At 40.4% G+C, this 26,902-nt stretch overlaps 1 protein-coding gene and 1 non-coding gene across 6 annotated transcripts in view; one reads left to right on the forward strand and one right to left on the reverse strand.

The window, feature by feature from the left end:
• Snx1 (sorting nexin 1) overlaps nucleotides 1–26,902 on the forward strand; it is a 49,770-nt gene that overhangs the window by 18,833 nt on the left and 4,035 nt on the right. For all 5 annotated transcript variants that reach the window (XM_063256942.1, XM_063256939.1, XM_063256940.1 and 2 more), the window contains exons 2-11: nucleotides 9,093–9,204; nucleotides 12,018–12,142; nucleotides 12,971–13,037; nucleotides 18,273–18,316; nucleotides 21,003–21,144; nucleotides 21,631–21,709; nucleotides 22,536–22,611; nucleotides 24,301–24,414; nucleotides 24,604–24,697; nucleotides 26,007–26,212. In XM_063256942.1, the coding sequence (XP_063113012.1) occupies nucleotides 9,093–9,204; nucleotides 12,018–12,142; nucleotides 12,971–13,037; nucleotides 18,273–18,316; nucleotides 21,003–21,144; nucleotides 21,631–21,709; nucleotides 22,536–22,611; nucleotides 24,301–24,414; nucleotides 24,604–24,697; nucleotides 26,007–26,212 (1,059 nt within the window). The remainder of the gene's footprint in view (nucleotides 1–9,092; nucleotides 9,205–12,017; nucleotides 12,143–12,970; nucleotides 13,038–18,272; nucleotides 18,317–21,002; nucleotides 21,145–21,630; nucleotides 21,710–22,535; nucleotides 22,612–24,300; nucleotides 24,415–24,603; nucleotides 24,698–26,006; nucleotides 26,213–26,902) is intronic.
• Nucleotides 1,445–1,575, reverse strand: LOC111754673 (small nucleolar RNA SNORA2/SNORA34 family). The gene has a single exon (XR_002789352.1). It is a non-coding gene; the product is annotated as a small nucleolar RNA SNORA2/SNORA34 family (small nucleolar RNA).

Below are 26,902 nucleotides of genomic sequence, written 5' to 3' on the forward strand. Positions count from 1 at the left end.
GGCTAGGCCTGATGATCTTCCTGCCTCAGCCTCCCAGTGTGTACTTCCATGCCCGATTTAATAATAACTTTTTTACCTTACATGTAGTTTATGAAACACACAGATGGTTTAGTATTTATGACAAGCTATTATTGACCCTAGCTAGTCTCACAGAGGACTTGATTCCTGTGTGGCTATGCAATAACAGGAGCGTGTTTCCATTTCTTCTGACCTTTCAAGTGGGCTTTCTCAGTTCTGAGTGATTTTAAGTGACATTTGAGAATATCATTATGCCTTAAGGTTGGATATTCTTTACCCTGAAGAAACAAGCTTAGTTTGTCCAATACCAGTCCATCTCAACAGGAAATAAATTTGATAAAGACACGGGTAAACAAAGGGAAAAAGAGATGAAGTTTAGACACTTTACAGTATGCCAGGGTGAGGAGAGTGTGCACCCAAGTAATTTTAACCTATGTTAAAAAGAAAGACAGGCAAAGAACATGAAGTCACAAACATTCAAAAAATTTTTACCATCCAGCCTAATGATGAATTTTAAAGTAAGAATGCTTATTGTTACTGTGGACTTTCATACTCCTATAGTGTATGATACATTGATGGTCTTTCTGGAAGGCAGTTTAGCAGAATGTTGTAGGACTTTTTTGGGAGGGGGGCTGGGAGAATTTTATGCCCAGTGATTCTTCTTAAGAATCTGTGGTTCTCCACCCCTACCATCATATGGTCATTACTACATTATTTGAAGTATCCTGAAAACTAAAATGTCTAGCCTTAAGGAATGGTTATGTTGTGATATACCCATATAATTAAGTCGCTACAAGTGAGATTTTTGTATAATTCTTTGTTTTTTTAAAAAAATTTTTTTGATTTTAAGGAGATTAAAACCAAACAAAAGAAAACAATGAAAGCAATACAGGACTTCAAAACAAATAATAGGAAAATCAACAATGGCTACTAAAGTACATCTTGTTATCTTCAAAATAGCTGTCCAAGTCATCAGACATAGGCATGTAAAATTAACCAAAGAATACAAGAAATAAGTTGAAATCTCAGGTCGGTAACCTCTAATGTCTTCTATGTCTGTGTCTCCTGAACTTGTTCTGGGTGGGCTGGAGGTCTGAAATTGTATTTTGCTCCTTCTTCTTGACATTTTCCCATGTTCCTCCGAATCAGCCTGTTTCTGCGTCCCAGGTGTTTCAGGTGTTTCAGGTTTTTCCTATGCTGGCTGCTAGTCCCTCGCTGTAGAGGATTGTGCATGGTACCTGGGTGCTTGCAGCACAGGTTCCTCAAGTGTTGGAGAGGTGATGGGCTGTGGTTCATCTATGCTCCTCCAATGGCGCAGAGCCTTGGGGCATGGCTTCTCTGGGTCTGGGTTAGGCTCACCAGGTAGAAGACCCTCTGTGGCAGACCCTCGTGGCATGGGTTCTTCTCAGGCTTGCACTGGGCTCTAAATTACTTCTTTCTAAGAATTGACTATTGCATTTCCAAAGTTTTGAAATGGCCAGCAGACCCTAGAAACACTTTTCTTTGGGCTTGTGTTGAAACCTGCAGCTACAACAAACTGCAGGCCTTGATTGACAGTTGGTATAATTCTTTTTTTTTTTAATTGTTCAAACAATACCAACACAAATCTTTTTCTTCAGTGAACTCAGAGATAATAATATTACTATCTGAACTATTTTTATATACATATACATATGTTGTTTCAGCTTCTCACTGAGATGATACAATGTTTACATTTGTGTCTGATTTATTGCACTGATGAATATGGTCTCAAATTGCATCCATTTACCTATAAAAGTCTCCAGTTTTTTGTTCTTATGGCTGAGTAGTACTGCATAGTATAAAAATACCACATCTATTTTTATCCACTCCTCAGTCAATGGGTTTTTAGGTTGTTTCCAAGGTGAAGCTATTACAAATTGTGCTGCTATAAACATTGGGTACATGTTTTTAATGCTTTGGGAAGATACCCAGAAGGTGAATAGGTGGGTTAAATGGAACCACTAATCCTATTTTTTTGGTGAATCTTCACACTGATTTCCACAGTGGTTGTACCACTCTACACTTCCAGCAGCAGTGGAGAAGGGTTCCTTTTTCCCGACTAGCTTAAGAATCTTAACCATCCTTCCCCCATCCCTTCCCCTCTAGCATTTGTTATTGGTTGATTTCTTGATACTAGCCATTCTTTCTGGGTTTAGGTGGAATCTCAATGTTGTTTTATTTTTATTTATTTATTTAGTAGCAGGGATCAAACTCATGACCTTGTGCTTGCTTATGATGCTAAGCTAAAACTCCGGTCCTATTTTTATTTTTTAAAACATTTTAATAAGCACTTTAATAAGAGAACAAAGCTTTTTCTAAGGCAATATTTACAAATTCATTTTGATCAACACGTTGGTTGTACTCCTACTATTACAGTATTTTAACAAAATTTTGCTTCTATAGAAGCTTGTTCTTCACATAACTTTCATTTACAATACTCACACCAAGCCACCAGCAGCAGCGCACTTCAAATGAATGGTTATAACTTAAGTCATTTTGTCAAACAGAAGACTGCTCAGCTTCAGTGTTATGATGGCAATTTTCACAGAAATACTTATCTTCTCCTACAATCCTCTCCACTGAAGCAAACTGGGAAATTGCCCATCTCAAGGTCTTCATTTGTTTTTGGCTCTGGAGAAATTAAAATAATGTTTTGTTTTGTTTTGTTTTTTAATCGGTACCGGGGATTGAACTCATGACTGCCTGCTTGCAATCAGGTGCTTATGCCACTGAGCATTTTTAAATCTCCAGCCCCAAAAATAATCTTTTCACTCATAAATTTTATCTCTCTCAAGTATTTAAAAATTAAACCGCATAATTCTATATGCAAAGTTAGCATTCAATTTCAGCTGACCAACCCATTCATTCCTTCCAGATAACTAAAGAGACACTTTTATTTTGAGGAGCTCACTCTTTCGGTGTTGTTTTAATTTGCATCTCTTGAATGACTAGTGAGTGATGTTGAACATTTTAAACATTTATTTACCGTTTGTATTTCTTCATCAGAGAAAAGTGGGTATTCATCTCAGATGCCCATTTTTGGATTGGGTCTTTACATCTGAGAGGACTGATATTTTTCTTTGTATGTTCTCGATACCAATCCATTGTTTGAGGTACAGTGGGCAAACATTTTCTCCCACATAGTGAGCTGTCTCTTCACTCTGTTGGTGGTTTCTCTTGTTGGGCAAATGCTTTTCAATAGGGTGAGATCCCAGTTGTTGATTCTTTGTGATAGTTCCTGTGCAGTTGGGGTTTTACTCATAAAATCTTTGCTTACACCAATGTCATCAAGAGTTTTACCAATTCTACCTTCCAGCAGGTTTAATGTTTCTGTTTTAATTTTAAGATCTTTGATCCATTCTGATTTTAGCTTAGTACTCTTGTAATCCACAAACAAGCCCCCAAACTCGAGTTCAAAAAATGCGGCAAAAACATATTTTAAAAAAGCAGCCCTGATTTATTTTATGCTGGGCCTAGTGACACAGTGCAGTTGGAGTTTGCAAAAGCTGTGTGTCTTCCTCAAAGCTTGCAGCCTTTATGTACTATCACAGTTTACAAAGTAACTGGTTATGGGCAAAATGTTTTCCTTAGCAGAGGACAGAGAAGTCCTCTGCTAATTAACCATCTTTTGTCAGCTTATTTTAGTACCACATCTGTTATTTGTAGAGGGCAACAATGATTAACATATCAATTAGGTTAGGTTCCCAAGGATTTACAATTCTTTACAGAGGGGAATATCAATTAACATATCAATTAGGTCACTCAGAGGGGAAAAAAACTGCATACAGAATGGTATGGCAGCCTTACAGATACTTTGGTCATATAAACATAACGAAGTTCTTTTTGCTAGTGTATAGCAGTACATGGTGAAAGAGATGGGTTCAGTTTTAATCTTTGGCATGTGTAGAGCTAGTTTTCCCAGCACTGTTTATTAAAGAGGCTATCTTTCTTCCATTGAATGTGTTTGGCACCTTCCTCAAAGATAAGGTGGCTTAGTGTGCCTGTAGTTGTTTCTGCATCTTATTTTTGGGTCTGTTTTTCTGCCAATCCCACATTGTTTTTCTCACAGGGGCTTTATAATGTAATTTCAAGTCAGGAAGTGTGATGCCCTCTGTCTTATTTTTGTTGCCTAGGATAGACTTTGCTATTCTAGGTCTCTTCTGGTTTAAGGTTAATTTTATGATTGTTTTCTCTAATTTTGTGAGACATGCTATTGGAATTTTGATTGGGATTTCACTCAATCTGCATAAAAGTTTGGGAAGTATGGCCATTTTCATTATATTGGTTCTTCCTACCAAGAGCACGGAATATCTCTCCATTTTCTAATATCCTCTTCAATCTCCTTTTTCAGAGTACTGTAGTTTTCAACGTAGAGGTCTTTTACATCCTTTGTTAGATTGATTCCTAAGTATTTCTCTTTTTTTTTTTTTTGGATGTTATTGTAAAAGGTATTGTTTCCCTGATTTCTCTCTCAGTGAGTTTGTTATTAACATGCAGGAAGGCTATTGAATTTTGAGTGCTGACTTTGTATTTAACTACATTACTGAATTTGCTTCTTAAATCTATTAAGTCTTTTGGTGGAGTTTTTGGGGTCTTCAAAGTAGAGAATCATGTCATCGGCAAATAATGATAGTTTAACTTCTTCCTTTCCTATCTTTATTCCTTTTATTTCTTTCTCATGTCTAATTGCTTCAGCTAAAGTTTCTAGGACTATGTTGAATAAGAGTAGAGACAGTGGAATGTCTTGTCTTGTTCCTGATTTTATTTGTTTTGTTTTGGTACTGGGGACCCAACTCATGCTTTGTGCTTGCTAGGCAGACACTTAGCTCAGCTAAATCTCTGGCCCCTAGTTCCTGATTTTAAAAGGAAAGCTTTCAGTTTTTACCTATTTAGTATGATGTTGGCTTTTGTTGTAAGATGGCTTTTATCACTATCTATTCCAATTTTCTGTAAGGTTTTTATCATGAATGGATTCTGGACCTTGTCAAAGCTTTTTCTGCGTCTGTTGAGATTATCATATAATTTTTGTTCTTGGTCCTGTTAATATGGTGTATTACATTTATGGATTTACGTATGTTGAGCCATCCCTGCATCCCAGGGATGAATCCCACTTGATCATGGTGTACAATCTTCTTGATGATTTCTACAGTCTGTTTGCCAGTATCTTACTGAGGATTTCTGCATCAGTGTGTATGATGGAAATTGGCCTATAATTGTCTTTCTTAGTCAGTTCCTTCTCTGGTTTTGGTATCAAGATAATGCTTCCAGGAATGAATTTGGAAGCATTGCTTTCTTTTCAATTTCATTAGAGTTTGAGAAGTAGTAGTGTTGGTTCTTCTCTAAATTTCTTGTGGTATTCAGCAGTAAATCAGTTAGGGCCTAGGCTTTTCTTTGTTGATAGGTTTTTAATTACATCTTCGATTTCATTTATTGATATCAGGTTATTTAGATTTTTTTTGTACTAGGGATCAAACTCACAATCTCACCCTTGCCAGGCAGGCACTTGTGCCACTGAGCTATATCCCTAGCCCATTTAGAATTTTTGTATCTGCTTGATTCAGCTTTGTTAATTTATATGTATCTAGGAAATCTGTCCATTTCATATGTATTTTCCATCTTGTTAGTGACTGAGTCAAAACTTTGTATTCAATCTAGAGCAGCACAGAATATTAATAGAGAGGGGGCAACTAGATAAGAAAGAGTTTAATGAGGGTGTCAAGTGAGTCACCACAGAGAAGTCTGTGGTGGCTCTCTGCAGACAAAGGGCAGGTTCTGCCTAATATAGGCTCTGATAGGGGATAGGCTCTGGGAACTAATGTGAGCTGATTTATTTTGTGAGTGTGCAGGGGATTGGGTAAATCTTAAGTCTTTTTTTTTTTTTTTTTTTTTGTCTTTTTCCTTTTTTATTGATACCGGGGACCGAACTCACGACCGCCTGCTTTCAAGGCAGGCGCTTATGCCGCTGAGCTAAATCCCCAGCCTCCAGATTGGGTAAATCTTTACACGCCTGAGCTTTGGCAAAGACTTTGGGAGGAAGAGGCCATAGGGGCTTCTGGGAAGAAGGAGTTATGCATTATAGCACACAGTTTTGAACTGTCATCATGATTATGCTGTCTCTCAGATGGAGGATCTTTTTTATATATATATATATATATATATATATTTTTTTTTTTTTTTCCTAACTGCACTACAGACAGATGGAGGATCTATCAGTTAGAATACAAGTTTGCAAAGTAGGTATAGGTGATCTTCTGATTTTCTGTAGGATGTGTTGTGATTTCACCCTATTCATTCCTAATTGCATTTATTTGAGTCTTTCTTTATAAGGTTGGCTAAGGGTTTGTCAAGTTTATTTAATCTTTCAATGAACAACTCTTCAATTCGTTGATTCTTTGTATTGTTTTTTTAGTCTCCAGTGTGTTAATTTCTGCTCTGATTTTTATAATTTCCTTCCTTGTACAAGCTTTTGGCTTAGCCTGCTCTTCTTTTTCTAGAAGTTTGAGGTTTAACATTGTTTATGTACACTTAGAGTCTGTATAATTCTTTTTTTTTTTTTTTTTGTCTTTATCCTTTTTATCGGTACCAGGGATCGAATTCATGACTGCCTGCTTGCAAGGCAGGCGCTTATGCTGCTGAGCTAAATCCCCAGCCCCTGTATAATTCTTAATGGCATGTAAAAATACTGAGATGGTAGAGAGGAAGAAAACAGGACACAGAGTTTTATACATGTCGAAGATTAAATTTGTGAAAGAATCCCAGAGGAAGATTAGGATAAATATGATAACTAGTCTTTCTGTCTCTTGGAACACAGTCATGTGTGGTTTGGGGGTGGGCCCCCAGGGGACAGCTAAAAGTAGTTTTCTGTTCTCCCAGGTAGTTGTCACATACCTTACTGAAAGAAGGCAGTTGTTAGTCACAGTTCTACTCAAATTCATGGTGAAGAAAGAAGAGACAGGTGGTAGTGTTCTAATTGTCCCTGCAGTGACCCATTCATCTGGGTTTGTTGCTTTAGTAAAGGAAAAGACAAACTGCTATTTTAATATGGATTCCTAAAATATTCTTAGTCATCAATCCCACAGTAAAACCTCTACTTTTGATGATAGATCAGAAGTAGAAAGTTCCCTTTATTCATTTACATATCACAGAAGTAGATTTTTCTAGGCATTTTTTTTTTCTTTTCTTTTTCGGTACCTGGGATCGAACTACAGCCATGCGCTTGCAAGGCAGGTGCTTATGCTGCTGAGCTAAATCCCCATCCCTTTCTAGGCATTTTTTAAAATGACTAAATTTTAGCTGCCTGTTCTTGTTATTTTGTTATCTTTCCTGGGAGCTATTGAGAGTTATATACAGACATCCTTTTTTTTTTTGTTCCTAACTGCACTACAGATAGACATCCTTGATGTGTACTGCATTATAGTCTCCCATGGATCTCCATTTGGGGACAACTGGCTTCGCTGGGAAGTGACTGACAGAAATCAGGTGGCTTCTTACAAGATCACTAAGCTGTGCAAGCGTGAAGGAAGGATGTGGTTTTGTAGGAGGAGGCTAGCAGTATAAGAGGCAAAGGGAAGTGCTAATTTTGTTTTTACTGTTACTTGTCTTCTCTTGGCAGTGATTTCTTTTTCTTTAAGCTAGAATTTCTGTTGCCCAGGCTGTTTGTAAAGTCCTGACTTAAGTAATTAATTATCTTACCTCATCCTCCCAATTAGCTGGAAGTACAGGAAGTATATCCCCATACCCCCTTTGAAGTGGTTTGCTGCTGTTGTGTTCTTTTTATGATACAAAAGCAGCTTGAGGACCAACTGTTGTGTCTAACAGAATTGGTATAACATAGAAGCCTATGTCTCATTCAACTTCATTAGCATAGACAAGCTGGGACTGGAGATGTGGCTTATTGTCCAGTATTCACTAGCATGCCAGGATCCCTGGGTTTCATCCCCAGCAACACACATGCACATACATGCATGGTGGGGGGAATCCAGTGGAAGCATTACTTGCTAATATAAACCTAAATATTGGCGATAGCTTCTTCCCTGAAAGGCAGCCCCAACATAATGAAGAGGCTGTTTGTCTGACAAATTTAGAGTTCCCAGCTAGACAAATAGATCTGTCATTTCACTTAGTTTGTTGAGTGAGAAAAGATCCTGTCTCCAATGAACAAACCCCTCAGATTTGTTAAGGAAATGTTTCATAAAGGTTTCTTAAATCAGGTCTTTTAAATGAGTTGACCAGAGGGTCTGACTTCAAAACCCTGAAGTGCTTTGGCATAGCTTTTGAAGCCTGATTCCCAGCTTTCTGTTCAAGGCCTGCACAGTTGGGCTTTGTTCTCTCTGGTACTGGTCTGCGGACCCACCCCACCCTTGTTTGTGACTGATCACTGAGCTTTTAATAGAGGCCATGAACGGACTGTATTTTCACCATGTGCCTACTAGATAAGCATGACTAGTTTTTATTCTCCTAGCCTGACACGGGGTGTGGTTGAAAGTTTTGTCTTCTGTGAGTTGAGGATGAAGAGGTAAGTTGTATTTATAAGCAGCATTAGTTTTATAAGGTATTACACTTTCCTTTACCTGTTAGATGGGTTAGTAATATCTGTACAACTAGGGTTCGGTTAATAGTTTAGCCAACTTTACAAAGTCAGGTCAGGGTCTGAGCTTGAATTCTGGACTCCAATGTGGCATCCTGGTCAGTAGAATGTGCTTCATCAGCATTTGAAAGAATAAAGCTCATCAGCTGAGAAGGAGAAAAACATTTGGACAAGTTCTTTTGAAAATTATCTGTTGGTATTATGTGGTTCGGGTAGGGCATTTGAGCCACGTTATGGTTTTAGAAATTAACATTACATTGCATGAATTTAGGTTAAGTCTGTGATCACTTTAGCAGCAGAGTTTACATTACTGTTAATGATTTACCACTTATTAAACTGGCAGATTTGTGAACTGTCTTCCCCTAAACACCCGTGGGAGCAACTGAGGGCTATATCCAAAAGTACTTTCTAGGTAAGGTGAGTTTTTAATGGTACCATTTTATTCAGGGTAGCTCTTTGTTTTCAGAGTAAGCCCCAGTCGCCAAAGAGAACTGCATCCTTACTTCCCATCAATAATGGCTCCAAAGAAAATGGCATCCATGAGGAACAAGACCAAGAGCCACAAGATCTCTTTGCAGGCAAGTAAATACTACTGTGGAAGATTCCAAGGCATGTAAAATACAGGGCCTGTCATCAAGATTCTTTTTGGTGTAGGAAGGAAGACATAAATATACAGCTGAAGAACATGAGTTAAATTATTAAACAATGATAGAAATGTGACCAGAGGACTTACAGGAATATTAAATCATAGGAATTTATAAACATGTGGGATTACTGGTTGCTACAGTGGCTTTAGACTTCTATGATCAAGACTTATAACCTAAAATATATTCCTGTTTATATAAAACTGATAGTTTTTTTTTTTTTTTTTTTTTTTTTGAGACAGCGTCTCGCTATACAGATTCAGGCTAACCTTGAGCTCACTTTGTAGCCCAGGCTGGTCTCAAACTCGCAACAATCCTCCCACCTCAGCCTCCTGAGTGCTGGGATTACAGGCATGAGCCACCACACCTGGCGAAAAAGTTAAGGTAGTTTTTGTTTTTTTTTTGAGACTGTTTATGTAAAACTGAAACAAAGTTGTTTTGTTTTGTTTTGTTTTTGTCTTTTTACTTTTTATCAGTACCAGGGATTGAACTCACGACTGCCTGCTTGCAAGGCAGGTGCTTATGCCGCTGAGCTAAATCCCCAGCCCCTAAACAAAGTTTTTTAATAACTTGCCCTTATTACTTCTGATGAAATCTGAAATTTTATGTTTTCTTTTTTAGATGCACTTTATAACTCACTGACTTTCAATATATCAACAAACTACAATATGCATTTTGAACAAAGTGGGGTTTTTTCAGCCCTGGTACTATTAGTATTTGGGCTCAGCTCAGTAGTTTTTTGTTGAGGGAGACTGCCCTGTTCTCAACAGGGGGTGATTCTGGCTCCAGAGGACAGTTGTCAATGGTTGGGATCATTCTGCTATGACACCTGGGAGTGCTATAATTACCTATTTGGTGGAGGCCATGGACACCAATGAACTGCCTACAATACGTCAGTTAGGCTTTCCAACTAAGATTCACTTAGCCCAAAATGTCAATGATGTCTACACTGAAAATCTTAGGTCTAGAATGAACTTGGAAGACTACTTGTAAGAATTAAGAGAAAAAGAAAAAGGATTCAAATGGTTGGACAAATATAAAATGTATTTGAGGGACAGTCAGGAAATGTGGAAGGCTAAGGCAAGGATTCTTAAAGAAGCCAGGGAAGATAGTGATTGTGAATGTTGTTAGGAAACAGGTTTGAGAGCATTTGATACCTCAATAATGAGAGTTTGAATTTTGATCCTGATACCAACAAAGAGTCACTGGCAGTTTTGCACCAGGAATGTGATAGGGACAGAGTAATGTTTTAGGAAAACTGACCTAGTGGATTATTACATAGTGAGTTATGGTGGAGACTTGTTAGAAGACAGTCACAAATTAGGTCAAGAATTAAATGGCATAAACTCATAAACCTCTTGATTTAGTTAGTCTATTGAGTGCTGCATTACAGATGTGCACCATGGCCCTATGTTTATTGAATTTTTAAAGTGGGACTAAATATGAGTCAATTTTTGTTTCCTTAATTGTGTTCTTTGATAGCATGAAGCATTCTTAAGCAAGAAAGAGCTTATAAAGCAAGTTCTGCCTCTGCCTCTAATCTTCCCCCTCCCCTAGTATATTTTCTGAGCATCAGGGTAATATTTCTTCACTTTTTTCTTGTAGGATACTCTATAAACTTCAGAGAACTGTTTGGTTTTTCTTTTTTCTTTCTTCCTTTTTTTGTGTTTTGTGTTTTTTTTTGGGGGGGGGGTTGGTATTTTTAAAAGTTCCCTCTCTAGAACCCATAGAGAATAAGTTGTTTGGCCAACTGAGTTGCCCTAGATAGGCTACTTGTAAGCTCTACTTAAAATATAAACAAGAAACAATTTTGTTGCGAAAGATTTCAGACATGTCATATGTCTCTTTTTCCCATTTGGATAGCATGTATTAAATACAATTTAATCTTTGTAAGATTAGCTAAACTACAATTGTGGACAGTGTGGCAAGCTTTCCTTTCCCAGGTGTTACTATATTGGAATCCAGGGTCTCTTTTTCTAGCTTATATTTTTCCTGACTTTTCCATTGGTACCATTTTTGCCATCAGTATATTTCTTCTATTGTAGTGATTTATAAAACATCATTGGTTTGTACTTTTTTTTGTCTTTTTCGTTTTGTAAAACAAGCTTTTATGTTCTTTTGCAAACATTAGAGGAATAAGTAGGCTTCATGCAAGGTTCTAAAGTAATACTCCCAAGAATCAAATTCATTGGCACACTTATTTTGGCTGAGTCTTTTTGTTTAATCTCTGGTTATTACCTAAATTCTAGTTATGAGAGGTTAGCCAGGTAATTGTGTTTGAACAAGAAACGGAAAAGTTGCTCTGATCTTGGCTTCCCCCTTTTTTTTTTTTTTTTGGTACTGGGGATTGAACTCATAACCTTGAGCTTGCCAGGCAGGTGCTTGTGCTACTGAACTAAACCCCACGCCCCAAAACACCAATTTCTTTCTTTCTTTCTTTCTTTCTTTTCCCCCAGTGTTGGGGATCAAACTCATGACATCAAGCTTACCAAGCAGGTGCTTATGCCCCAATCCTTGGCTTCTCTTTTCAGCTACACTGAAATTTTTTTTTTCTACATTGAAATTTCATGGCTCTTGTTCTTGTAGTGTGAAAACCTTTGTGTGTTAAGAATGTGTACTAAATTCGGTATAGAAGTGCTTGCTATTTTGTGTGTGTTTGTGTATGAGTTTCAGCCCAGAGAACTGAAGTCCAGCCATCAAACACCCATTCCTGCCTGACTTTCATTTTCAAATATTAACTGTTTCAGAGGCCACAGTGGAGCTATCCCTGGACAGCACACAAAATAATCAGAAGAAGGTGCCAGCCAAAACACTCATTTCTCTGCCTGCACAGGAAGCCATAAATTCTAAGTCGCAGCTGAGCTACGAGGAGGTGAGACTCGCTGCTGCTGGTCTTGTTGCTTTCAGATTTTTAGGACCATGGACTACCAGTCCAAAGTCAGTTGAATGATAACTTTAGAAAATATTTATGACTGCTGAAGGAGATTTTTGTGGTTAATGGACAGCCAGGATCCAGTGCAGTCAGAGATGGTGAATCTTTTAGAGTTTTCAGTGATAACAAGTAACTGACTGTGGCGTGCATACTATAGGTTCGCCACCAGTGCAGTAAAGGAATGTCTACTGCTGGAGGAAAGCACAAAAGCTTTATTGGTCACTAATCATATTTAATGGCCAAAACACCCATACTGAGGAATCTAGTCTCCTTATTCCCTCCTTACTTTGAAAGAGGGAAGTCTTTCAAAATACAGTGTATTATTAACACCAAAATAAGGTTTTAAGGGAATAGATGTATCAAAGACCTATGAGCTGCATATGCTTGTAATCTGAGCCTCTCAGGAGGCTGAGGCAGAAGGATTTCAAGTTCAAGTCCTATCTGGGCACCTTAGTAGGACTCTGTCTCAAAAAAAATTTAAAGGAAGCTTGGGAATGTAGCTGAGTGCTATAGTGCTTGCCTACCATGCATGAGGCCCTGGGTTTGATCCCTATTACTAAAAAACAAAAACTGAAAAAGTGAAAAACCAATTTGTGAGTCAGCTCCCAACTTAAAGTGGTAGGAATTGGTTCATTGGAATCATTGAGAATGGACAAAGCTGAACATTAATATATAGAAGGGTACATCTTACTTTTCTAATACTAGGTTAATCTAGGGTAAAATAGTCCTTTGATATGAATGTTCATGATTTGTCTTTTCTTTAAAAAGCTAGAGGAAGAAGAACAGGAAGATCAATTTGATTTGACAGTTGGTATTACTGATCCTGAGAAGATTGGTAAGTGTCCTTGGGACTTGTGGTGTTAGAATGGAGCTTTGGAGTGCATGGGCCACTAGCCTCCCTCCACAGTGGAGCAAGCCAGAGGGAAGCACCAATATCTTTCATTTGTTTTGTTTTAGTTTTTTCAGTATCTTTCTTTAAAGGCACAGTCCTACCTCTCTTCCCAAGGCCAGAGATAGCAAATATACAGTACGCTCTTTAGGCTTTTCTTACCTTTAGAAAAGGTAAGAAAACATTGCCTCTTCCCTCAGAGTCAGACCATTTCATTCCCTTTTGAAATCACAAATTCTACTTAAGCACTCTAAAGTTACCTGTTCTAAAATTTGGGGATAACAGAACTTATTTTCCCTTAAAAAGCTTTAAACTACCACATATGGCAGTGCATGCCTGTGATCCCAGCACTCTGGGAGGCTGAGGCAGAAGAATCAGAAATTTGTGACCAGTTTGAACAGCTTCAGCCATTTAGTAAGATCTTCTCTCAAAAAATAAGGGCTGGTGTGCAAGGTCCTGAGTTCGATTCCTGATACCTGCTTCCACAAAAATAACTAAAGACTGAGGAATAGCTCAGTGTGAAGGTCCTGGATTCAATCTCAGTGCAAGAAAGAGGTAAAATAAGTAGTAGTAGTAGTGGTAGTAGTAGTTTGAAGCTCTTACTACATATTATTTATTTACCATGCACTGTTCATATACTGATACGAAGAGGGTGTCTGCTATCTCTCAAAAGAGTAAAGAATTTACATTGAATTGTGCTGAAATTAAAGTTATATTTTCAAAGAGCATAATGCTTAACTTTGACCAGATTTGTATTTTTAGGATACTTTCTTTTGTCCCAGGTTAATGGGAGTTACTAGTGAGCAGAGAACAATTCCTCATTCCAGATATAGTCCCTGATAGAAGAGGTTATACAGAACTTCCTCCTCCTAAACAGAGCAGTGTTTATATGGTTGGCAGAACAAATGTAACAGTTAAGGGGAAAAATATACTTCTTAACTCTTTGTCTATTTGGAACTAAGAACAGACATTTGTAAAGGCTAATGTCAAAACAGTTGTTGTGAGCCACAATAAACCTTTCCTCCTTAAACAAAATATAGCTGTCATGAAACTGCTGGTATTTAGTTTTTCTGGACTGTTGCTCTGGTAGGATGTTAGGAGCATTGTATATAATTCCCTCATCTATTGGTACAGGAAACTGAGGACCAAAAAGAAAGTAACTCTCCTATTAGAGCACAGTGGTGAAGCTTGAACCAGAATTTTGGATCACATGTTTAGAATTCTCTCTTGCCTCTGTAATAATCTAGTATTATGAATACCCTATTACCACATTAATGTTTAAGGCCAGGCATGGTAGCAAGCGCCTATAATCCCAGGATTTATGAGGTTGAGGCAAGATGTTTGCAAGTCCAAGTGCCACTTTGTGAGATCCTGTCTCAAAAAATAAATAGGGCTAGGCATGTGTAGCTCAAGGCAAAGGCCCTGGGTTCAACCTCCAGTACCCACCTAAAGAGAGAAAGAAAGGGGAGGGAGTAGAAGGGAAGGAAGAGAAAAAGAAAGGAAAAGGATGGGAGAAAATGAAGGGAAAAGGAAAAATTTTAGACTGTTAGCTGCTTTAAATAAGTGACATTAAAACAAGTATGAAGGATTAGAATATTGGTACTGGCCAGGCATGGTGGCTCATGACTGTAATCCCAGCACTCAGGAGGCTGAGGTGGGAGGATCGGGGCGAGTTCAAGACCAGCCTGGGCTACAAAGTGAGCTCAAGGCCAGTCTGAACTGCATAGCAAGACCCCGTCTCAAAAAAGACAAAAAAAAAGAATATTGGTACTGTTAGTAATATTGGTACTTAGTGTTTAGTAAGTCATGATCCTTAAACAAGGAGTATTTACTTTCCTAGGGCTGCCACAGCCTAGTAGCATAAACTAGATGGCTTGGAAACACCTGAAATACACCCTCAGTTCTAAAGGCCAGAAATGTAAATTCCTGGTGTCGCAGGGCATACTCTCTGAAGGTACAGGAAGGCCTATTCTGTCATTTCCTAAATTCTAGTGGCCTCACATGTCCCTTGACCTGAGATCACATGATATTCCTGCACATTGTCTTCCCTTGCTAATTTCATAAGGGCACTGGTCATGATAGAGTGGGACTCATCCTAGGTCGTCATTTTAACCCAGATTCTGTTGATGAGGATTGTTTCCAAATAAGGTCACATTGTGAAGTACTGAGAGTTAGGACTTCAATGCATGTATTTAGAGGTTCTGTAACTCATCCCAGCAGTAGAGAGTAATCATTTCATGGATCAGATTTATTTGAGTAAAAATTGCTCTTGGTGATAAACTCCTCTCCTTATACTGTGGTCTGCATTCTTAGTCCTGTTGATGGCCAAGAAACCAGCTCATTAAAACCATTTCATATTCAGGGCCTGATGTTCATTACAAGTTTTTGTTTATGTGGGGCGTTTATTCAACATGTGCTTCTTCTCACATATATCTAAATAAAATAGAGGGCTTGACATGTATCTCAGCACCACAGCACCTGCCTGGCAAGCGAAAGGTCATGGTTCAATTCCCAGCACCAAAAAAAAACCACAGAAAAACAAAAGATAAAATAAAACAGAATCCCATTTTTACCAGAGTATTGTTTTTAGAGTCTTGGCACTTGCATATGCCACCTTCAGCTCTCTGAAATTATTTAGGGAATTTGCATACATTTTAAATCTGTAACACTACTAGCCCATTTTCCAGATCTTATGTATGCCCTGTTTCTTTTACACACACTGCCTTAGTAAAAGCAGCGGTCATAAAAGTATCTCAAGAACCTACTTTGCTACTTTGTTGTGCTTTTGTTGTTATTTTTGTTTGTTTGCTGTTTTCTGCAGTATTGGGGATTGAATCTACGGCCTTCACATCCTCAGTTCTTTTTTTCTTTATTTTTACTTTTGAGACTGGATCTTGCTAAGTTGCTCAGATTGCCCGTAAACTCAGGATCCTCTTGCCTGAGCTTCCCAAAATGCAGTGTTTACAAGTGCATGCCACCTTGTCTGTGGCTGGCTGTTTTATATATGTTTGCATTGGGACTTTACTTAATGGCACTAAATTATGATACTGACTCCTTTCATGTTTGTGTATGACTGTCCTGCATGGAATGAAATTTTGAATACTACTTTCATAAAATAAACTTATGTTTTTCCCCCAGTGATAAGCTATATACTATATACTATATGTAGGAAAATGAAAGGTGCAGTAACAGTTTCTAAAGCTTTTTTTTTTTTTTTTTTTTTTTTTTTTTTTTTTTTGAGAACTATGTACAATTTACTGCACTGATTAGTTAAGGCACTTACGGCTCAGGTGACAGAAATCCAAATCCAATTCTCATGAAGGGTAGGGAATAAAAAGGAAAGTATAGGCCCATGTGAAGGAAACATTCAGGCTTTCACTAGTGGAAGTTGTGTTGTTTAAGGCGTGGTTTGATCCAGACTCTCAAAAACTGTCATGGTGCCCAGCTCTCTGCTTGCAGCCAAGCTGTGGTCTGTGTTGGGAAGCACTCCCCTCAGGGCGGCGAGGTGGTGCCAGCAACATGAAGGAGACTGACACTGTACAAACATGGCAGCCCAGCTCTTCATGACATTCTTTCCCTACAGTTTTAGCCTTCAAATACTTCACTTCCAGGACTTGCATTTTATTTAGTCTGAACATCAGTTTAACCTTTGTTACTAATTTTTTCTTTTCTGTTAACTTCATCATAGAATTCAGCAACAGATTCCTAGCAGACCTACCTATATACACAGTGATTATATCACAATTCAGGTCCCAGGAGCCTAGCTTCAGAGTCACATTCTTCACCTGTGACCATGTCTCACCCATGGTCTCTTAAGTGGGAGAAGAGTCATGTGTGAGGCCCAAGGGTGAGATGGTGACTGTTCCTTATCTCAGTGGCCCTATCCATAAAATGAGTGGTGTGGAATTCACAAATAGTGCAAGGAAATCAGAAGGTCTTCATTCCATTCCTAACGCTGTGTGACCTTGAATTAGTCAAGTCATCTTTTTTTTTTGTCCTCAGCTATGCTGGGCCAGCTTGGGAAGGGCAGGGGTTGGGGCTCACCAGGTGTTGCACACCCTCCTCAGGCCACACACACACACTCACACACCCTTGGCCTAACGCTTACCTTATTTCTGCGTCAGATACCCCCTGGAAGTAGGGGTTGTGGAGACAGAGCAGACACATCCCATAGTCCTTATACCTTCACCTTCTCTTTCAGTTAAAAAAAGTAGGCATTTCCAGTCATCCCATTGAAACCAAGTTGCAGGGTACAACTTGGCCCATCCAGGACTGCCCCTTCTCAGCCTAGAACCAGGATAGGATCTTATGCAACTGGTAATTGTTGACTCAAGCTTTCCTGTTTGATGTGGAGAAAAACCAGGCACAAGGGGAAAGGGAACCATACCAACCCAGAACACCCTGGTCCTGCTTGGGAGCTGTATCTGTTTGTGTTCCAGTGTGTGTCTTTCAGGACTCAGGGAGTCAATAGGGTCTCTTATCTCCCCAAGTGGTCTAGGTCAGGATACTACCACAGAGAAAAACAGTTGCTGAATCGAAGATTATTTAACAATCAAAGGCTTTTTCATACAAATAATTCGTCCAGGAAAGGCAGATTTGTGTGACATCAGGCAACCCAAGTGTCTTCCTGCCAAGCCCTTTGCTCTGGATGAACATGTGAGATCACAGAAGTCACTGTCTGCCCATTGAGAGGAGGAGGGGCTGTGACAGTATTTGTGAAAGAGCAGACCCAGCCCAGAGCTGGCCTAGAGTAGAACTACTTGTTTCCTTTTACAACCGTTGCTTCCTTCTCCTCCTGCTTTATACAGGAAGAGGATTGTTTGGTTTCGGACAGATGTGTGTAACCAGCCCAAATATTGGCATGGTAACAACTGATGGATTGTCAGTTTGTACTGCTGCTTTGTGGAGGGCATAAATGGAGCCTGGCTTTGGAACAGGGCTGGCTCTCTTGTCTGACTTGTGCTGGGGCCCTGCCAGCATCTGTGGAGACATGGTATGTGCCATGGAGGCTTAGAGGCAAAGTAGGAACTGGATTCTGGGACTGTGTATAAGATTTAGTGATGAAACAAGCCCTTCTCGCCCTTTTTCTGCAGAGCTTCTAAGGCCTGTGGTTCTGATTAAATGTTGCTGGTGCACGATTGCTTGGTCTGAAGGGTAATTTTCTGCTGCTTTCTCCCACAGGGGATGGTATGAACGCCTATGTGGCCTACAAAGTTACAACACAGGTGAGTCCTTGTGGCCCTGCCGATGTCCACCTCAACAGATCCAACTGCTCCTACCAGTGAGGCTGCCTTTTGGGTATCTTTTGATTTCTTTGCCTACATTTTCCGTTCATGTTTACTGACAATGTAGCAAGGCTACATCCCTTTGGTAATCGTATGTAAGTACTCTATACTGAGCCTTTCCAGTGTTACAGATAGCAACACTATTGGAGGTTGAACCTAGAATGTTTCCACTGAACTATATCCCTGGCCCTTTTAAAAAAAAGATTTTTTTTTTAATTTTGAAACTGGCTCTCACTAAATCATTGTGTTGCCTTGGCTGGGTTTGAACTTGCTATCCTCCTGTCTAAGTCTCCCAGAGTGCTGGAATTACAGGCATGTGCCACCATGACTGGCATTAAGACATAGAGTATATGATTTTTGCCTCATCTGTAATAAGAACTATGCACTGTAGAGCTACTTTGGTGGATTGCCCTAAACAAGAGTGATTGCCTATTTAAAAATATTCAGTTCTTCCATGGTTTCATATACGTACCTTTTTTTGTACTGACTTGCACTCAGGATCTTGCACTTGCCAGGCAGGCGCTATGCTACTGAGATATCTCCCTAGCGCCTATACTCTTTTTAGTATTTACTTTAACCTTTGTCCCTCAAATCTGGTCTTTTAAAATACAGTTTTAATGTGTACAAAATTTAAACAGTGTAGCCAGATTGATGGTGCATGACTGTAATCTCAGCTATTTAGGAGGCTGAATTAGAAGAGTCACTTGAGCCCAGGAATTTGAGATCAGCGTGAGCAAAATAGTGAGATCACAGGTCACATACAAAGCCAAGCATGTGGTGCATACCTGTACCCCAGCACTCTGGGAGGCTGAGGCAGATGAATCTCAACATTGACCCCAGCCTGGGCAACTTGTTTTGAGATCATTTCAAAAATAATGAAAGAGCTGGGCATGTTAGTGATAAAACCCTGGATTCAATCCCTAGTACTGCAAAAAACAAAAGTAAGAAGGCTTATACTATTACATGCCAGTGGTAAAGTATAATGAAATGAAGTCCTGAACCTACCACCAGTTTTGTTTTGTTTTGTTTTTGAGACAGGGTTTTGCTATGTAGTTCAGGCTTGCCTTGAGCTCACTATGTAGCCCAGGTTGGTCTCGAACTTGTGACAATCCTCCTGCCTCAGCCTCCCGTGTGCTGTGATTACAGGCATGAGCCATCATACCTGGCCCTACCACTAGTTTTGAGAAGAGTACCACTGTCTGTAGCCTTCATGTTTCTGTTATATGGCCCCCCTTCATCCTCAGAGTGGCTACTCTCCTCAGTTGTCTTTCATTTCCTTCATAAAATGCTTTTACAGATGCATCTCTGAATAATGTACTGTTTTGCTTTGTTTTTGAGTTTCCTGAAAATAGTGCTCTCTTAGTGTCGTCTCTCAGGCCTGCACTAATTGGGCACAGCCGTTGTTATTGCATCCCGGGGATACACTGCAGTGTATCCTTCTGCTTTCCAGCTGTTCTAACAGCTGTACACTGTCCTGTACCTCTCCAGGGCACCCATGGAAGAGACTCCTTAGGGCATATAACTGGGCCAGGAGTGCTGCAGATGGTGAATCCAAGGAATGTAAACTATTTCCTGAAGACGCTGTACCATCTTATACTCCCGTTGCCAGTCTATAAAAGTTCCCACTGATTCATGTACTTGCCTCTCTCTTGAGTATAAAGTGGCCTTCCATTATGGTGTAGGCCTAGCTTTTTTACTAGTCTCTGTATTGTCTTCTTGCTACCACAGTGGTACTTCAGTTTATGAACTTCACTTGTTTTATGATTTAGGGGAAGGTGACTGTGGTTGTGTTTGTCATGTTACGTGGAGTTTGTGAATGGAAGCAAAATTTTTCCAAATGCTTTTGCTTGCAAACAGAAATGTTCTTGAGCCGAGATATTATTGGACTTGTTAACCTGCTCCTATGAGTGCCAGGTCTCGTGCTTGAGCGGTTACGGTCTGCAGCTTAGACACTGTATCTGATTCCTCCCTTGCCTTCATAGAAGCTGCTCAGCATTCTTTAGTCCCTCTCATCTTGAGAGTGTAGGCTTTAAGCAACGAAGAGCTTTAAGTTAGTAAAGGGTGGATTACAGGTGATGATAGAATACTACCTTTTTCAACATTTGTGTCTTCAACCTGGAAAGAGACTATATTTGAATTTAATTGATGTCTTTGCATGTACACCCGTGCACCTGTAGCACTGGGGATTGAGCCTGGGACCTTTGCACTGAGCCACATCCCCAGGCCTTTTTATTTTTTATTTTGAGATGAGGGCTTGCTGAGTCACTAAGTTGCCAAACTGGGTTGAATTTGTGATCTTCTTGCCTCTAGTCTTGGGATTGAGATTACAAGCATGCTGGCTTCATTGATTGTCTTTATAATCCTTTAGACTTTATTTTATGTCTTTAGATTTGTTTTTCTGAGTAGGACTTCGGAGACTCAAGAGTACTAACAGAGGATACAGCTCAAGAGTGTGAGAGTCTGTACCTTGGAGAAAGAATGTAATTTGCTGGGTGGCCAAAGGGCAGGGATCTGGGAAATAGAGCCCTTTGATGTCAGCTGGATGGCTTTTAACATACACATTCATCATACACATTCATCCCTGTATTTGATATGCAACCACCTTGTGTTCTTTTCTGTCTCCAAGACGAGCTTACCAATGTTCAGAAGTAAACAGTTTGCAGTGAAAAGAAGATTCAGTGACTTTCTGGGTCTTTATGAGAAGCTTTCCGAGAAGCACTCTCAGAATGGCTTCATTGTCCCTCCACCACCTGAGAAGAGCCTCATAGGTGAGTAAGTGGGTCTACAGCTCCTGGGGGTCTACCTTCACATTCTTCCTAAATACATTCACTGCTTTAGTGTGCAGTGTGGATTCATGGTTAGCAAAGAGGCAAGTCTAGCATTTTTTTTCACTTTTGATGTCTACAGAAATAGCATATTCTGACACATTCGTTTTCCTTAGGTGCATGGTGGGCTCTGGCTTTAGCTACCAGATTTTGTTTGTATTTACACTTTCTTAACCAGGAGGGTTAATTGTTGTCTCCAGGCTGAAATGTAGTAAACTTTGGGGGCCAGGGGAGGAACCCCCTCCCATCACCCAGGGGCATTGTTTTAAAAAAAGAAAATGTACACAGCTGGGTCCTACTCATAACCCAGAAGTGGCCTTGGCCTGTGTTCTGTAGTATTTTCCTTGTTGCTTTTTCTCCTGATGACTCTTTAAAATAGATTGCTTTTTCATGATTTTTGCTTATTTTACTTCTTAACTTTCATTCTAGGAATGACAAAAGTGAAAGTTGGGAAAGAAGATTCTTCTTCTGCAGAATTTCTTGAAAAACGGAGGGCTGCTTTAGAAAGGTACATGCTCATGGCCATGTTTTTGAATAACTTAAGAACAAGAAGCTGAAAGTGAGATTTAATTATGAGATGCTAGCTTCAGTTACTAGAAGTGATACTGAGTGAATTAAAGAGCCACACTTCCATGTAAATAACGTTCCTTAGTCATAAACCATCTTACCCCATCCCGAGTGAGCTGACAGTCATATTCTCAATAGACCAGTATGAAAGGTTTTGAGTTCCCCTTTTTTAAAAAAATTTTTATCCTGGAGGGGGTGAGGGACTGAACCTAGCTGCTGTACCACTGAACTACATCTCCAGGCCTCTCCATCACACCTGAACCCACCACTTCCTTTTAAAAAAACTTTAGAGACAGCATCTAACTTCCTCAGGATGGCCTTGAACTTGGGCTCCTCCTGCCTCAGCCTCACAAGTAGCTGGACTCACAGGTATAATCTGTATGCATGCCTGATCTGAAGTTTTTTTCTCAGCATTTTTGGAATTTTTGTTTTGCTTGTTTGAGAGTTGTTCTCACACAGCCTAGGCTAGCCCTGAACTAACTATATAGTCTTAAACTTGTGATCATCCCGCTTCCTGAATGCCAGGATGAAAGGAGTGTGCCACCATGCCTGACCTTTACCACATATTTTTCCCTTCCTTTTTTAGAGAAGAACATGAACTTTAGTGTATTTAAAAGCAGAGTCCTAGCTTGTAAGCACAGTCCTACACAAATGCCATACCTGAGGACCTTTTAAGTGGTGAAAGATATGGTACCCCACCAGTACTGTACAACACCCACAGCCTTTTAAGGCCAGATCAGCTAACCAGATAACTCTTTACCCTTCAGGTACCTTCAGAGGGTTGTGAACCACCCTACCATGTTACAGGACCCTGATGTCAGGGAGTTTTTGGAAAAAGAAGAGGTTAGTATTACGTAAAACTGAAGTTCCTAATTTGTATCTATCCCTAATGAAACTAGTTCCTTCAACAAAGACCTCGAGCACCTAACATCTAGTACCAAGCTATAACTTAGTTTTTATGTGAACCCCCAAGAATGGCAGATAGTTTTCAGCCTTTGAAGTAAAAGCGGTGCCTTGAGTCAAAAGCAGCTTGTTGCAGAGGTCCAACAACAAGCTGTTTTATCTTCTTGGATTATAGTGATCTGTGTGACAGGTTCCCAGCATGTCTTTTATGGGTTACTAATTGGCTCAGATTGAAAGAGTGTTTTGTGCCAGGAGCTGAAGAGCATTGGTTAAAAAACAGTTACCACAGGCCACAGAATGGCCATGTAGCGAAAGTGTCAATTCAAGTGGACAGTCTCTGTTACAGACTGTGCATGGGCTTTTCGTGACTGTGAAAAACTGGAGATGGCCCAGTTGCTAACAACTGAAGAACTAACTAAAAAATGTCAAACAACAAATACTTCCTTCTCACAAATAGAATGTATATGCCGGGGATTTAGCTCAGTGGCATAAGCGCCTGCCTGGCAAGCATGAGGTCATGAATTTGATTTCCAGTACCAAACAAGCAAGCAAATAAATAGAAGCTATACAGAAGTATTAGTATATGGAAGCATCTGTTAAAGGGATTACAAAGAATGAAGCATGAAATAGCTTATAAATATCACTGAAGAAACAAGGCATTCTGGATCAAAAGAAATACTCAAAATAGTATTTTATCCAAGAAAACTAGGAGGAAGTAAGTGATGGGATAAGACTGTCATTTTAATTTTAAAATGTTTTTGAATATATATTTATGTAGAATGGTATTCTAATGAAAAAATAAGTGTTTGAGATTTTTCTTTTCCAAGATGGATTTAATTAAAATGTCTCTGTCAAGTGCTGTAAATCTTTTACTTCTTCCTCTGAGTGCACCTGAATGCTTTTCTTCCTTTTGCTTCCTTGTCCCTCCTCCATATACCTCTCCAGCTGGCTTCATCCACAGTAGCACTGTGGACACGGGGCCAGGTTATCCTCTGTGGTGGGACATCCTGTGATGGTAGCAACTTTTAGCACTGTTCTTGGCTTGGACACTCTAGGTGTTTAGCAGCCCTTCCTCCTCAGCTGCAGCAGCCCAGGTCATCTCCCAAGGGGAAATGGTCCCAACTTGAAAACCACTTTTGTAAAGTTCAAAAAACTAAAATCCAACTTTTTAGCATAAATAAATGATGCTAATGTCCTTGGACATTTTTCACTGAGGAAACATGAGCAGGATTTAACACAGCTTCAGGGTCTCTCAGGGCTTTCTCTCCAGCTGTGTGCAGAGTATGCCAACCCAGAGGCACTGGTGACTTTTAACAAAGTATGCATGATTTCTAAGCAGTTCATGCCTGGATGGGCAGACAAACCCACAGGTGAAGTCACCTGGCCACATAACACTCCCCGTCTGCTTTCTACAACTAGTGTCAAAAACTGAAAATTTTACTAACTCTTTTTAACATGGCTTGCATATACTAGCTTGAGATTGTTATAACTGCCTAAGGTTACAACCATCTACAAGTTCAAATATTCGTTGGGCAAGTTTTGGATATGTCATCTGATGGACACTAATTCTTCTGAACCTAAAACATGGGCAGCAGATAAGTTGCCATCCCTGTCTTCTTGGTCTTGTAGCTGCCACGTGCTGTGGGTACCCAGACCTTGAGTGGTGCAGGTCTTCTTAAGATGTTCAACAAAGCCACAGATGCAGTCAGCAAAATGACCATCAAGATGAATGAATCAGACATTGTGAGTAGCCCTGTGTCCCTGGGCTCCCTCCACCCCTAGGCTATGAGACAGAAGTCCTGAAATGTCTGACAGAGACCATTCAATTTAAAAAAATTTCAATTCCCTTCAGAGAAAAAAACAGTAGCAACAAACCACCGCTAAGGAAAGACTGCTCTGCTGTGACTGTGCTGCTCTGGGCTTGTGTTTCAGTGGTTTGAGGAGAAGCTCCAGGAGGTAGAGTGTGAGGAACAGCGCCTGCGGAAATTGCACGCAGTAGTGGAAACACTAGTCAACCACAGGAAAGGTAACACCTCTCAGATGCCCTGGAGCTGAGCTGGAGGTGAGGTGGGAGGACATGCTTTTCCCACACCTCTGAGCCATCCATGTTGAAATTCTCAGCCCACCCTGTCCTTTGTGTTCTGATCTTAAGATAAGCCACTGTAGACCCTGGGCTTTCTACTGGGAGGGAGGCCGTCCCAGATACATGCTGTTCCACAAGGACTTCTGATAGGTTTGGCGTTCATAGCCTTTGGTACTTGGTCATACTAGCAGTGTGTTAAGGTAGGAAAGCCATACACATCTTCTAACCCTCCTTTACCTTTCTTTGGTAAGATTTGGTTAAGAGGTGTCAAAGTTTTCCAAGTTTAAATGCTTTCTTTCTCTGCCATAAACATACTGATAATTAGAAATCTAGAGCAAGATGTAGTACACACACTTGTAATTTCAGCACTCAGAAGGCTGAGGCAGGATGATCAATGTGAATTTGAGGCCAGCCTGGGCTGCATAGTGAGTTCAAAACCAGCCCGGAGGGGCTGGGGAGTTAGCTCAGCAGCATAAGTGCCTGCCTGGCAAATGCGAGGTCAGGGGTTCCATCCCAAATACAAAAAAAAAAACCAGCCTGGACTGCAAAGCAAGACCCTGTCTCAAAAATGTCTGAAAGATAAGACTTAACATGAGGCCAGCTAGCAAACTGACCAGGCCCACGAGCTAAGAATGATTTATGATTTTCACATTTTTAAAGGGAAGCCCGAAGAGATGAAAGAATAGGCAGCAGAGGTAATGTGTGACCTGCAAAGCCACTATTTGGCCATTCCTAGAAAAAGTTTTCCTTGCTCTAGAACATTTAAAACAGGGCCCAGTGGTGCATACCTGTAATCCCAGCACTTAAGAGGCTGAGGCAGGATTATTGCAACTTCAAGACCAGCCTGGGTTACAAAGTGATCTTAAGGCTAGCCTGAACTGCATAGTGAGACTCTGCCTCAAAAAGAAAGAAAAACACACACACACACATACACACACACACACACACACACACACAGGCTGTAATTTATAAGCTTTAGCATAAAAGAATGATTTATTTGGCCTTTTCACATTAATTGGCCATTGCTTCTTCTGGGATGATGGGGGTGCCTTCTTGAGCAGATCTAACCTAATGAGTCATAGACAGTAGGGGTCTCCCACTCCTGTGCCTCTGTCCAGGCCACTTTTCCCCAATTGGCCCTCCATCGTGTGATGTGCAGCGCACAGTGGTGCTGAGGCACATCATGCAAGGGCAGCTTGTTCCTTTTCTGTGTAAGATCAGAAGGGCCTCTGCTGTGTTTTCCTCCTTCCAGAGCTAGCGCTGAACACAGCCCAGTTTGCAAAGAGTCTAGCCATGCTCGGGAGCTCCGAGGACAACACTGCATTGTCACGGGCACTCTCTCAGCTGGCTGAGGTGGAAGAAAAAATTGAGCAGCTCCACCAGGAACAGGCCAACAGTGACTTCTTCCTTCTTGCTGAGCTCCTGAGCGACTACATTCGCCTTCTGGCCATAGTCCGAGTAAGCTTCAGTTCCTTTACTTCTCTTGCACCCCTTGATGGAATTGGGTCTTTCCTGTGCTCCTCCCCTTCTCAAGAAAGCTTCATCTGGCTGTAGTTTATAAACAGGCAAACTCCTAAGAAGTGAAAGTACGCTGTACACCAAGTCCATTAGTTAGCCAGCTCTCACAGAATTATGTGGAGACCCATTGCTGGTTTCCCAGATGCATTTGGAGAAAAGACTGCTGACTCCAAGGACGTCTGCAGGTGGTGGAAGCTGGTGGTGTCTCCCTTGCTCCATTCTCTGAGCAAGGCTTTGCATAGGCCTGCTATCTGGCTCCCAGGGCAGTGACTTCCTCAGTCCTTTAGTCTTTGCCTCCTTAACAGTGGTAGCACCTTTATCCTGATTGAAGAGCACTCATTGGCTTCTCCTTGTCTCACTAGTGTAGGCAGTCATGTAACTCCACCACACCAGCTTGGTGCCCTTGCATGAAGGAGTGAGGTCAAGGGAAAGCTTGTCACCAGAATCCCCTGTACTGTGCTGAACACCTCAGTCAGACACCTCACTTTCTGGTCTGGGGATCTGGGCAGTCTTGCTTCCCATGAACAATCAGAGCAGTTAAGGAAGCTTGATGAGGCACTGGCATTAGCTCTCCTATGGTCTCCATGAGACTGAGGAAAGAACCAAAAGGGAGCCTGGTGCCTGCCCGTA

This window comes from Cavia porcellus, unplaced genomic scaffold (assembly GCF_034190915.1).
Source record: "Cavia porcellus strain 051 isolate PalLab524CR breed Dunkin Hartley unplaced genomic scaffold, mCavPor4.1 scaffold_10, whole genome shotgun sequence".
Classification (NCBI taxonomy): domain Eukaryota; kingdom Metazoa; phylum Chordata; class Mammalia; order Rodentia; family Caviidae; genus Cavia; species Cavia porcellus.